Source organism: Pygoscelis adeliae, unplaced genomic scaffold (assembly GCF_000699105.1).
Source record: "Pygoscelis adeliae isolate BGI_AS28 unplaced genomic scaffold, ASM69910v1 Scaffold50, whole genome shotgun sequence".
In the NCBI taxonomy this organism is placed as follows: Eukaryota; Metazoa; Chordata; class Aves; order Sphenisciformes; family Spheniscidae; genus Pygoscelis; species Pygoscelis adeliae.
Genome location: NW_008823963.1, coordinates 327,150 through 340,738, shown reverse-complemented (window position 1 = coordinate 340,738; position 13,589 = coordinate 327,150). Strand labels below are relative to the sequence as shown.

Here is a 13,589-nt window from a genome sequence, read left to right as displayed (position 1 = left end):
GGCAACCTAAAACCATGCATGTGTTTCAATACTTCTATAAAAGCAGAAAGAGTTCAGATTTTACAGTTAGCCTGTTGTAGGCAAAAGCAGCTTAAATTGTGAACATTAGCAGGGAGCAGATAATTGGATGTACATGCACACGTGTGTGTGTGCCTGTGCGTGTGAATGTCTGCAACCGAACTTTTTAACTCTCAGTCAGAAGCCTGCTACTTGCTAGCTGCAACTGGTACAGTTGCAACTGGTAAATTTTGATAATACGTGGACTAAACAGAAGTAGCACATCCCAAATTGTCCACTTAATAGAGAAGTCAGTCAAGGCCACCAGTTAGGATGCTGATCACATCTTCTGCTTCTGCAGATAGACTATTTAGATCGGGAAAACTGGGGGCCTGACATTCCAGAAAGAAAAGCTGATGCTAAAAAGAAGAATCCAGAAAAGAAGTGGTCTAGGGAAAGTGGTGGTGAAGATTCTCCATGGAGGCAAGATGCCTGAGGTGGAGGAAGATCCTGGAGATCAGGGAGGTGCGTGGAAACAAATGCCGGGGACCCCCAGGGACCTGGCCACTAACAGCTGAGACAGGTCACTAACAGCTGAGGACCTGCACAGCACAAACTGACACAACCTTCTGCCCCACCTTCCCAGACCAGCAGCCATCTCCCTGCTGGGGAGGGAAGCTGAGACCATACGAACACATGACTGAGGGGGGAATGAGTGAGTGAGAAAGAGACAGGGAATCAAGTAGGGTAAAAGCTCTAATCTTGCTGGTTTTTAAATACACACCAGTACCCAGATCTACCACAAGCTGTCATTTATTCTGTCTCACCCATGACACACAGTAATTTTGGCAGAGACTGTTATTTTAAGATAGATTCTAAATGGTATTTTAAGATTGTTGTTTACACGTAAAAATATGCTGGGACAACTAAGACAAAAAAAAAAGTCTCTGGAGCAGACCATACTGCGGAGGCAAAAGAAATAAGCTCACAAGATGACTACAAGAAAAGGTTTAACTATCCAAGTCATGCAGCATGTTTACAGACATTGCTCAGCATCCAGCTTATACATCTGAGGGGTAACGTGACAATGAGAAGACATGCATGTATTTACACACTTTGATCTGATAATCAGAATACACTTGTTATCAAAACAAGAGAGTTTAATAAAGTGCATTTTCAACTTAGTCATGGAAGAATAAACCTAACAGAATAACCATGTCTAACACAACCGTGAAACTCCTGCCATCACATTCCTCCTCTTTTTCATCTCCTTCAAGACACCTTCATCTTCACACCTATGATAAATTAGACTATTTTACCAACTATCATTGTCATATTTTTGGTGTCTTTTCTGACTCATTTCCCTCATCTGCTCTCCCCTGTTAAATCATGTCAATTTTTTCTTTACAATACATTGTGGAAAAGCCAAAAACTTCACCCATCTCTTCTCTTACCATGAAAAGCTTTGCCCATGTTTTGTTAGTTGTGTCTGGGCTAAGAAATTTCTGCAAGTTTATCATAGTCACTGCTTCTAGTACTGATTACGCCAATACTACCAACACCATCACCCTCAGTCTCTCTGATTATGCTTCCCCCCCCTTCAAGTGATTTCCCCTTGCCTTCTCTGACGGGGATGCCTGTCCTACTTTCAACACGCGCTACTACAATGTGCATTTACACATCGGAGCTCTCTTTTCTTAATCTCACTTTGCTTTCTTCATTATTCCCCAACCCTGCACTTAACTTCATCACACACCGGCTTTCACGAGTGTGGTTTGATTCCTATGATTAGAACTACTACTTTAAGGATTGGTATTAGACTCACACCCTCTTTTTCATTCCCTCCTGAGTCATGTTCCTTCCATGAAAGTTTCCAATATGAATTAAACTAGAAATTTACATCAATCAATGTTGCTGTAATGTGACTCCTCCTATTCCTAGTGTATTATATTGATAAATAGACTACTTAGCAAAAAACACACAATTTAGCAATAGGCAGGCGCTGAAATAGTAAATAGAGCCTAGATTTATCTAAGCCAAGATATTCCAAACAGCTAAGACAAGCCTCTGTTTTGATGGATTTCATTCTCCCCATCACAGGCTCTTTATGCATCAGCACAGTTAAAAATACTCTATTTTGCCACTCTCCACAGACACATACACTGAGGTGGCAGGATGAAATGCACAAAAATGAAATTGGTCTTGACAATACTTTCTTGACTTGTAGAACTAGAACCAATGTCTAACATTATTCACCACGGTCTTGTTCTACATGTTTTAATTATCATGCAATATAAAACAGTTTTTTCCTTAATAGTGGCTTGGTACTGAAAAAACAAACAAAAGGTTTTCACCACATCTCAGGGACAGCTTTCAATACATCTTAAGCATGCTTTCTAGAGTTAAGAATGTTAATTCCTAAATGGAGGAGAACATTACAAACCTTAGTGTTAAGTGCAACCTGTGATTCTTCTCCTGAAGAAGTTCTTTTACAGTGAACATCCCAGAACCCAACAAATACATCTGGAAGAAGAGGAGTACTGGAATTGTAATTATTTACCTTTACAATGAACAAGGGCTTTGTCCACACCACCAAAGCCCAAAATATAATTACTGTGCACAATAGTCTTGAGAACAAAAATATAATTACATATTCCCATGCATAACTAATTAAACCCCTTTAAAAATTAATAAATTTGGTATTTTATCAAAAATCCTGTTTCTATCGGAGGACAATAAGCCCTTTTCTTTCTCTAGGATTTGAGGGGAGGCACCTCAATATATACAAGCTTAGGCCCAGCAATACAGGAACACTGAAAGCAATGACTGAATGGGACTCAGACTGACTAGGTTGACACTTCATACTCTCTCCCTGACCCCAACTTGGCTCTTCCTGAAGAACGCACCTCCTCAGGAGGTATTCCTTTTTCCCCAGAGCCTCCCCATGATGCACTCTACAGAGATGCCCTGCTACCCCTGAGGAAGCCATGGGAAAGCAGGCATGTGGGACCTGAAACAGCAATCTGGGCAACAGTCCAGAGTGAGTTGCCTACAGATCCAAGTACATACCTGGGAGAGCTGGCACTTAGACTTTTTTCAGTAAGGGAATAAATCTTACACCTGAACAAAATCACTAAGGGATCAGGGCAGGGGGATTTCTGAGAGCAACGCAAAAAAATTATCTAGGCAAAATAGCCCAGAGAACCTGTGTGTCAGGAAGCCAAGTGCATGGATGCTCTCCTGAAAGCAACCTTCTACTCAGAATCAATCTCCTGTTTCATAAAAACACTCACAAATTTTGGTATTGTGGAATTTTAGATAATGGTAGTAATAAGTGTCTCTGAGACAACAAATAACCATTTTTCATAATGAATTAGAAAGCGCTCCAAAATAGTTAAGTTTCCTCTGATGTTTTTCACCTTGAATTTGAACTCGTGTCCCCCGCTGAGAAAAAGGTGGCTTTAGTGTGGGCCTGTTTTTTACTAAATTAAGTTTTGGACACTGCAATTATGATTTTTTCATTATTTTGGATTAAAAACATTTAATGGCAAGTTCTATCTTACAATTTGTGATCCTCTGCAAAAATACTACAGGGAATCCAGGGGGCTTTTGTTTTCTCTTCCTCCCATTTCACACAACGTGGATTAGAGGCCAGTAGCAGCCTCTGGTAAAATCTAATCTGCCTGCCTTCATCACCAGCTTGCATCTAGATTTTAAGCAGTGAGAGAAGTCTAAGGTCCTGAAACAGACTTCTAAAGTTCCTAAACTTAAACAGACATGATTGCTCCCTGTGGAAAACTTCCACCAGACTGTGCCTAGTACACATGGAATTTAGCAGCTCCATTTATAAGGACTGTTTCATTATGGGCCCAACATTTCGGCACAGGTTAGAAGCTTCAGTTAGGAGTACTGGATCCCATTTGTTATCTAGTTCAGTAAAGAGGTCCACAACAGAAGAGAATAAGTGACAGAACCTCTTAATTTAAATCAGTGGTTCCCAAACTTGCTGCCAACAAGCCTTATTTGAGAAAACTGGCAGTGCTCCCCACTCTGCCAAGTCCATCTCACAGCATTTGTCCCTCCTTCCCCTACCCATGTTGCTTTCTCTAGGATAGATGCTGCTACTCCTTTGCTTTCTTCCACAAAAGTAACTAGTTTTATCTCCTTGCCTCTTGTTTCCTTGCTCCACACTGACTGGGGAGGCAACAGAATAAAGAAAACTTACTGTTCCCTGAGATCTATCTTTGACGTCATACACGGAGAGTTTGATTTGTGTCATTTGATTGATAAGAGAGTCTTGGAAAAAGGCAATGCTGCTTAGAAAGATAGGATTACTTGTTCCCTGTAATAAACAAAAAAAGCAAAATTTAATGCAAGGTGATATTTGTGAGGAAGAAATGCTCCTTGTGTTAGCTTCAATTTTATATCTAATCCAGGAGTACCTCACCACTTACCTCAATAATTTCTGTCTGTGCATGCTTTGTCCAGAACGCCTGAGGAGGTGTAGTTACACTCACTGCTACAAAACTATTTGGTTTTCGATCTAGCGATGGAGTTAGCAGCTCACTGCAAGCTTTAGGTATGCAACAGATAAATAAATTTAGATTCAGGATCTTTTTCATATTGCTGTAAGACTCTACATTTTTATAAAAGCATATTACATACCCTGAGCAATAAAGCCATGAAGGGACTAATATTCATTCTACCGCCACACTATAAAGGCAGACATCACTCACCTTTGTGCATGCAAACAGTAAACGTGCAATCAGATCAGCCTGGCTCCGAGCTGTAGAGCTGTAATTTAAACTTGTTCTCTTCTAACACCTGCCTATCCATTCCCCTGGCACAGCTCATTAGAACAGCATACATGCATAGGTTTTCCTCTGGGAATCTCATGAGCACGGCTGCATTTGATTTGAAGTCACGCCCCATTAAGCCCATTACCAAACAGCGTTTTGCCATGGAGAACCAATACAAGGAGGACAACTAGCTTGTAATTGTAAAAGGACAGCAATGTACTTCCTCTAAAATGTTATTGTGAGTTTAACTGCTGGGAAGGGACTATGGTCAGTAGGAAACAACTACCAAAAATTTCAGTGAGTGACTATACAAGTACATTAAACTTCAGAGCGAAATTCTATCTAGCCAGATAGAGGTAGCTACAGTGTGGTCTGACTCTGCTTCAGCTAGATGCAGAAAGTTAATTCTAAAATTTATCTGGGCAAGCAAAATGTTCGAATGCACACTAAACAGCTTTGCAGTTCTAGATATTTTTAATTTATCTGAAAATATTTTAAGTACCTTATTCAGCTCTAAGGAGTTCTTAAGATTATTATTCATAACACAATTACATACATCTGAGAAAACTTTCTAGTTTTTCTTTTCAAACATACTGTTAAGAGCATAACCTTCCAAACATTAGTCCACTATTGAGCCAAGAAAACCATGCTGCAGTTGAAAACATAGACTGAATTTTCATGAAGAAAATATTTTTCACTTATTCTTCAAGTGAGGTCACAAGCTTCTTGTCCAAATTTAACCATCCCAGAAAGTAGGTCACTTCTGCATCTCACATTATCGCTTGACAGAAAAGACCACAGGAAAGAAGGTATGTGTAATAGTTGGTAACTCTTAGAAAATATTCTGTCCTAAAATGGTGTTTCCAGCAAATCTTCAGTTTGCTTGAAGACCTGAACTTTTGATTATACTGAGACTGAAGACAGTTTCACCGTATCTTCACATAAACAAAACAAACATTTAAAAATAACATTCACAGAGTAAACATTTAAAATTTTATAGGACAGATGTTTTAATTACAGACTTTTAAAAATATCACAAAATCAAACTGCTGGTTGCTTATCAAAAGATACTGTACAGGCAGCAAGAAAACTGTACCAGATCTCCATAAAAATCAAAGCAAAGTTTCAATCCTTACTATATGAAAGGCACTTCAAAATCAACAATTAAAAAAAAGGCACACATACTCAATAGCATGTACCATCAAAATTAGCATAAAAATCATTAAGCCTACCTAAACTGAACTCTAAAATTGGCTCATCTGGATCCTGAATGTTTCCTGTAAATCAGAAAAATTAACACAAGATTAGCCAAACATTGCTGTCACGTGAATCCTTTCCTAAAGTTGCAGTCATACAGGGAAAGAAATTAAATTTTACAGAAAAAATTAATATTTTTAATTCAATGAGCCATGACTTGTATTTAAAATATTTATTAGCTAATCTTTGGTATCTAAAAATGATTTGAAAAACCTGAGATGATCTCATTTTATAAAACATGTTAAAATACGTAAACCTATGCAAGATTATATGGAATATGGGAATATTAAACGCCCAATCTCAGTAGAAAACAACAGGATTAAAGCCACTTAGTGTCTGAACCACTGTTAACTCCAAATTATTAAATCAGATACGTCTCCTCTGTGGTCAGTGAATAGGGAGAAGTTTGAAAGTACCTGTCTCTCACTAATCAACGAAAGCCTCTTGGGGTTACAATCCTGATTTACTCACCATACAAGATGAGGGAGATAATTATCAGTTCCCTGAACTCTCTTGAAAATTTTATACAATGTCAAACAAGGAGGTTGCCAAGACTATTCCTCGACCTTGACATTCTATTGTTGTTTTCTCTCCCTGTAGTTTATTTTTGACTGATAAACATAACTGTACAAAGTCTAGTTTAATTTCTTTTTTTCCTTCCATCTCCAATTTTAATGTTTTGTCTATTTTAAAAATGGTAAGTTTAAGATTTTTTAATTTTTTAGTATAATTCCTTTATCTCATCTAAACACACATCTAAATCTTCTAGCAATTAAAAAAACCCAACAATGTTAGTACAAGGTAGATTCTGAAAGGAGCAACAGAGCAATAGGTGGCATGAAGGTACATACCTGCTAGAGAAAGGCCTAGCAAGTCAGAGGTGACATCAATGGTGGAGGCCCGTTGCACGGTGCGGGATTTTGCACCATGGCGGGGACTGTGTTCTCTTGCTGTCATTTTGTCATGAAGAACCCTTCTTTTCTTGCTGCTTGGCTTTACTGATGTTTGTCTTACAGAGTAGCAGAGTGCAGCAGGTTGCCTCCAATTGCTATTCCTCTAACATTACCACGCTAAGCAATAAAGAGAGCAAAAACATACACCAAAATTTTAGGCCACTATCAGCTACTGCTCTTTTTAACAGCAGCAAACCTACTGCCATAAAATTGCCTCAGGTCATTCAAATAAAACGCTCAAGGCCGATCCAATGCACAGTAACTCAATTTGCATGAACCGTACATCTGTAGCTTTTTACTGCAAATTGTTGAAGACTGTACCACATGTAAGAAAGGCTCTTCTGTCAGAGAATGGGGGTTGAGAGAGACTTGTTAACAGACCAGCTGCCCTTCTCCTTTGTCTAAGTTATTAAACCATCCTTAATGAAGTTTCCTGGTTTTCATAATCCCTGGGGAACACAAGTAAATTCGTCAGATGGGGCCTTTGTCTGTAGAGGTAGGACAAGGGATAAGGACAAAGGGACAATGGGTCGGCAGAACGCAGAAAAAAAGGGCAGGAAATGTTGTTAGTGTTAGCACACTGTGTCATTCCAGGCTCTACTGCCATAAGAAAGGGATATTGAAAACTATAAGTAAAACCTACTGGGCCAGAGCAAGGCTGAAATTCTGGGATAGTGATGGAAAGAAAAAGCAAAAGGGTGTCGTGCTAGGAAAGAAGCACACAGCCTATAGAAAATTTGGTTACGTTGTTAAACGTGGTGCTTTTGGTTTGGCTGATAAATTTGAATGTTCCTTCTGTCAGCCACGTTAGCACTGTGGTTATGGAACTTCTGTATTCATTTCATACTATTATGACAAAATCCATCCATTTAGGAAGTGAGATTAGGAGCAAAATCTGATAAAACTGAAAGGTAGTAATATGGTGACTAATTCCTCTTCGGTTGAGGGACCTAATAACAGGCAAGATGTATTCTAATTAAATAAAACACCTAGCTTTTACTTGTGTTTTAAATAGGCATTTTAAAACTGTCCGAAGGCCTCCAAAGGAACATTCAACCTGCTTAAGTCTCTAAATTTAACTAGTCAGCATCTCCCTCTGGAGGATTTCAAAAGAATCTCCCTCTCTCCACAGGGAACTCAAGCATCTTCTTAACTAGCACTGGTTCACTGGACGTCTAAAATTCAGATGCAAGTTAAGCATCTAAGACAACTGAACTGAACACAACCCTGGCCATCTACATGAGCTTAGGAATGAGATTTTAAATGGGGAGCTCATTCTAGGGAGGAATGAATTTGGGCCATGTCCACCAGATGGACCAGTCTATTGCTACTCAGAACTAATAATTTGCCTCAGTGATTCAACTCAGGTTTATACAGTATGTCGTAAGCCAACTCCAAGTAGGAAAAAAGTAAATTCTTGAGTGGAAGAAGCAGAAATTGAGACCTCTGAACGTCCCATCCCCAAAAGCTTTGAAACTCAGTGACAGCATACAAAACAACATTCTGCTTACAGATATAATTTATCACAGCCAAAAATTAAAGCAGGCAGTTTTCCAATTCATATGGAATCGCAAAATGGTTGAGGTTGGAAGGGATCTCTGGAGTTCATCTAATCCAAACCCCCTGCTCAAAAGCAAGGTCACCCGGAGCAATTTGCTCAGGACTGTGTCCAGTTGGTTTTATGCACGTGGTTAAGCGGCTAGTGAATCACCAGTCTTTCTCAAATAGTATTGAATGTCCTAAAATTTAGTCAAATAAAACTCCCGTCAAAATTCTTTGCCAGTTTCCAAGTCTTTCCATTCTACTAATTTTTTTTTCCCTTCTTTCAGCAATAGGTTTTCCTTGGTTTGTTCTCTATGTAATGTGACATTTAATAGTTTGTAAGTCCGTTAAACCTAACTGCCTAATGAAACAGAACACCTACAGAATGTGCTTGCAGAGATTTAGGCAGGATGCCATAGCCCCTTCCCCCAAATCCTACAAATACCTCGTTAGAGAATAACTAACACGTTCACATAGGTACAGTTAGGTTAAAGAGACTAGTTGTTTTTCAGCTAAAATCTCTGTAGTTGCTGACATCCTTAAAAAGGGTCAATCCTTGAGAAGTTAAAATAGGGTCAGGTATTTTCTTTGTTTTGAAACTATTTCTATTTAAATATTACTGAGCGTAATAATTTTCCAAGGCTCTCCAAGTTCTCAACTAGTCATTTAAATTGCAATATTAATTTCTCACCTAATGATACATTTTTTAGCTTACTTACACGAATCATACTTACAGAGGGCTCTTTTCCTCATGTGTGGAGGGATTTTGCATATCATAACATCAGTTAAGTCCACATCTAAAAAAATTGACAATATAATCAGCATAAATAAGCAATCTTTTTATACAGCATAAATCACAAACAACGAGCAGGTACCATCCTCAGATTAACTGTAAATTTAACTTCTGATTACTAGCTCTCACATTAAAGTTTACTGAAAATAGAAAAAGAGTATGATCCTCTGCCGGACCTCACCCAGGACTAGTCATAGCACTGGTCAGTCAGAGCAGGAGCACAAAGAAATAAGCTTATACTGAAAAGGACTGACTTCAGGTCAGCATTTGGTGAGTGGGTGGAATGGCTGTAAGAAACCTATGTTAACGTGTTTACTGAAAGGCTTGGTGCTACTAAGAAAAAGGAATGTATATGATATGTTGAGTATGAGACAGCATTTGTTACTACGCTTGCTTTTCTATAGTTAAACTTTCAAAATTTTGCTGTTTGGAAGAGTTATAATCACCGCTGTCAGGAGAAAAGATCCTGTGTCAAAACACAGTTCAAAAGATCAGGATGTAGAGCTCTTTCTCCATTGGGTGAAATTACTATGTGAGGCAGGCTTCTATGAACAGCTAGCAATAAGCATACAGGAAAAGTGAATTATTTTTAAATCTACTACAGGTTAAATGAAGGTTTGTATTTGCTAGTGATACCATCTCATTCAAGTACATTTGCATTGATAGGATATGCCCTTTAAGACCTCCCATGTATGCCATACTACAATAAAAGAGATGGGGAAGTCCAGTCTGAGCTTTTTGATTTAATTCCCAGCCCTACCAATTACCCCAGACTGCTTAAGAACAGAGGTATGAGCTCTTACCACTTATGGAAAGGGTTTTTTCTCACCTAAATTGCATAGGAGGCAGGTATCTGATCTCAACTCACTGCCTAGGTTCTCTATATAGTCAATGGTGAGACACAGGCACTTCCAGAGAATGAGTCACCATTTTCCAAGGTAGGTGGGATGAATCACCCCATGAAGATACCTCTCTCTCTCTAATTATAGAAAGAATTTAGATGATTAACTTAGGCCTGATGCTGCAGCTGGGCAAACTGGATCCCTCCCACAGTCATGCTAGCTCAGGCAGGGATGACTTCCCTCTATTCACTGCATAGCCTGACAGACCCAAATGACAGGTGCTCTGATCGCTCTCTTGAATTACAACCTTTTCCACCATTACAACTTCATGATCATGTTTTTGATAGAAATCAATGGAGGTAGGATGCCTACCAAATTAAAGGTAGTATTAACACACTGGATAGTTTCCTTAGATGGTACCAATCACTGGTACCACTCCTGCAGCCAGCAATCCCAAAGGCTGATGTAATTCATGTCCAGGCAAACCCCGTCTTGAAGATGGCATGATGCATCTACACATAGCCTTTGTCCTTACTAATACTGCAGACAGTGGATGCTGGCAATATGTGCAGCTTTGCACTTCATGAAGTTTTGCTGCAAGCCCAGTTTTCAACTGTGGCTTCAACAGAAGTATGATAAGGTGTTGTTGACCCCCAATACCAGTAATGGTCATTTCCACTGTGCAGAAAAGGCTTCTGAACAAGCCTCCCTTCTGTTATGTGAATATTTATTTGGTGCTCTATTAGCACAAAAGCACATAACCAGAAGAAAAGATCTTCATCAGATGCCACTTCTGGCCTGCTACCTTCAGTCCTGGCAGTTAGCTGTGGGAAGCAAATGCCACTCTGCTCAGCTGCATGTCCTCACATCCTATGGGCTTGAAACTTTCAGACATTTGGTCTCACTCGGACTGCTTGCAAGATCTCAAGCAAAAATGATGATCATCTCAGCCCCAAAATAATCCCTTGATGATTAGCTTGTACAACTACAAGCTAATACTCTCCTTATCACCACAATTGTTTTGGCAAAGTGAATTGGTCTGTTCCCTTCTTGAAAAAAAATAAAAAATCTCCTACCAAACTACCCCTTGAAACAAACGTGTCAGCTGAGATCAAACCTTTTTTCACCCTAACACCTACTTTTTTGACACTCATTACACAGTTGTAAGAAACAGAATTTTCGCAATTCACACATCAAGAAGCAGGAGAAAGAGGCTACTCCCAATTATAGTCTAAATTAAAATCTACTTTGAGACTGTACTTTTCTACAGCTATATTGCTCTGGGCTTACGGCATTTATCAGGTAGAGAGGCATGCCAAAGCAGAAAATGCAACAGCAGTGGAATGCTAAATGTTACTGATACAACTACATGAAGAGAGTAATAGAGAAAGGCAGAGTACGATAGCTTCTTTAATGCGCTAAAAAAAAAAATGTCCGGGAATGCAATCCTGCTAAAAGTTTACCATCACCTCCAAGGGGGAGTGAAAAAGTATTTGTGAGGTACTTACTGAACTGCAATTAGTTCTACCACTCTCTGGACTGTGAGGTCCACTCTCTGGACCTTACAAATTAGGGTTCCTGTTCCTGAACAATCCATTCTGAAATAACAAAAGGGCTCCTCCAGCCAACTGGATACTTCAGATAACATCTTCGTAAGAAGTTTCTCGTAGTCAGGTTGAAAATGTTTTAGCAATACACTGAGTGATCAAAAAAGTGGAAATGAATTCTGCCTGAAACAGTAAGTATTTTGGATCTGGAACATGGCCAAGTTTCCAACTAACATCTTATTAACTATATCATTGTGGACAAAATAATGGAAAAGATGAAATATCAGATTCTGCTAAGTTATGACTATGTTGCCTTCCATGTAAGAGTACCAACTCTAGTATACCTACCAGATAGATTTTTTTTCTTTTTTTCTTCTTTTTTACCTCCAACCATAGAAAACCTTGGTAGTGAAACAAGATTTGCCATGCTGGCTCAAGACCAATCTTCCAGCAATTCCAGCATCCCATCTCCAACAGCTGTTTCAAAGAAGATGCCAGGACCTCCTTCAGGGTCTGAGGTGAAGATCTGGACCAACCCTATCACTCATGGCTGCAGAGGCAGACCAAGAGCAGAACAGCAGCTCAAGGACAGCAGCTCCCAGCAAAAGCCTGCTAAGACCGACACTGATTAAGAGCTATTTTTTTACAGTCTCATGAGCGCTTCTCTCTTCTGTCTCATTTAATGAATGTTCTGAATCTCACACAGATCACCACAACAGGAAAACTCAGAGCCATGAGCTTGACACCTTGAATCAGATTCTTCCTTCCGGCCAAACTGGTGGGGGCAGCAACACAGACAACATCTACTGCAGATCCACTGGCTGACAACAGAGTTTCACTCCCCTTTAGTTACCCCATGATCTAGGACATCCCACTTACCATGCCCCTTGGGAAGGCAAAAGAAAGTAAGTGGTGCCAGCATCCATTATGGACCTTTGCCTCCAACTGAAATGACTTCCCCACCAAGAACATGCTCGGCAGGTGCTAGTCCGTCAGCTCCACAAAGAGGCTGTATTTCCCCCTCTCAGTCTGCCCCCTAAGTCTAGGTTCCCCTCTCAAGCTGGTTCCATGTCCCCCTCTCCCACTGACCAGAATCCTGATTACCAAGGACAAAAATATGTTTGCCCTGAAGAGTCTTCTTGTCACTCTCTCTGAAGCCCTCCTGAGGATTCTGAGCAAGTGGGTGACCTCAGCAAGAACAGGGAAAAGTCTTCCGCAAGAGAATGAAATAAACTACCGCAAGATACAATGAATGTATTTGTGCAGCGTGGAAATCCCCAAATGCAACCTTTCAGTGATATTTAGATAAAAGGCCATTTCAGCAGCAGAAAGTAGCTTGCTTTCTTTTTGCTTTCCTGTCCACCCTCTCCCACTTATTTATAGAGAAATCTGTAAGTCACAAACTTTCTTCTTGATCCTTCCCCCCATGAACTTCAGCAAACTCAATTAATCTAAAAATCTAATTTTATCTCTTTAATATATTTGAGTACTTTTAATAGAAAACTGTAATTTAGGCCACTTAGTTCTTTGTGCAAATTAAGACTATTTGTCTATATTCACAAATGAAATACAATTAGGATTCTTCTTAACTTAATGAGATATTGTTTTAATTTCACTTGTAATCACAACAGTTCTATTTCTTCAGTACTCCTTCTATGAGCACAAAAATATGCACACCCACAGGTAGAAGCAAACATTTGTAACACACATGTTTGCTAACTAAAAAAGAAAAAGCACACCTCTGGTTCACTTCGCAGAACAGCTTTTATCACGTTGAGCACAGCATAATGCTATGGAAAATGATGAGTCTTGCTACAGAGCAGTTTGAAGTCCAACGCTCTCAGCCTCCTCCGTTGTTT

At 39.5% G+C, this 13,589-nt stretch overlaps 1 protein-coding gene across 5 annotated transcripts in view; it reads right to left on the bottom strand.

The window, feature by feature from the left end:
* The window catches only part of INPP4A (inositol polyphosphate-4-phosphatase, type I, 107kDa), an 83,043-nt gene that overhangs the window by 49,456 nt on the left and 19,998 nt on the right, over positions 1–13,589 (bottom strand). For all 5 annotated transcript variants that reach the window (XM_009323607.1, XM_009323622.1, XM_009323629.1 and 2 more), the window contains exons 2-7: positions 9,283–9,345; positions 6,905–7,123; positions 6,029–6,073; positions 4,452–4,570; positions 4,223–4,339; positions 2,441–2,520 (exon numbers count right to left, since the gene is read on the bottom strand). In XM_009323607.1, coding sequence (XP_009321882.1) covers positions 2,441–2,520; positions 4,223–4,339; positions 4,452–4,570; positions 6,029–6,073; positions 6,905–7,010 — 467 coding nt within the window. In that variant the 5' untranslated portion in view covers positions 7,011–7,123; positions 9,283–9,345. The remainder of the gene's footprint in view (positions 1–2,440; positions 2,521–4,222; positions 4,340–4,451; positions 4,571–6,028; positions 6,074–6,904; positions 7,124–9,282; positions 9,346–13,589) is intronic.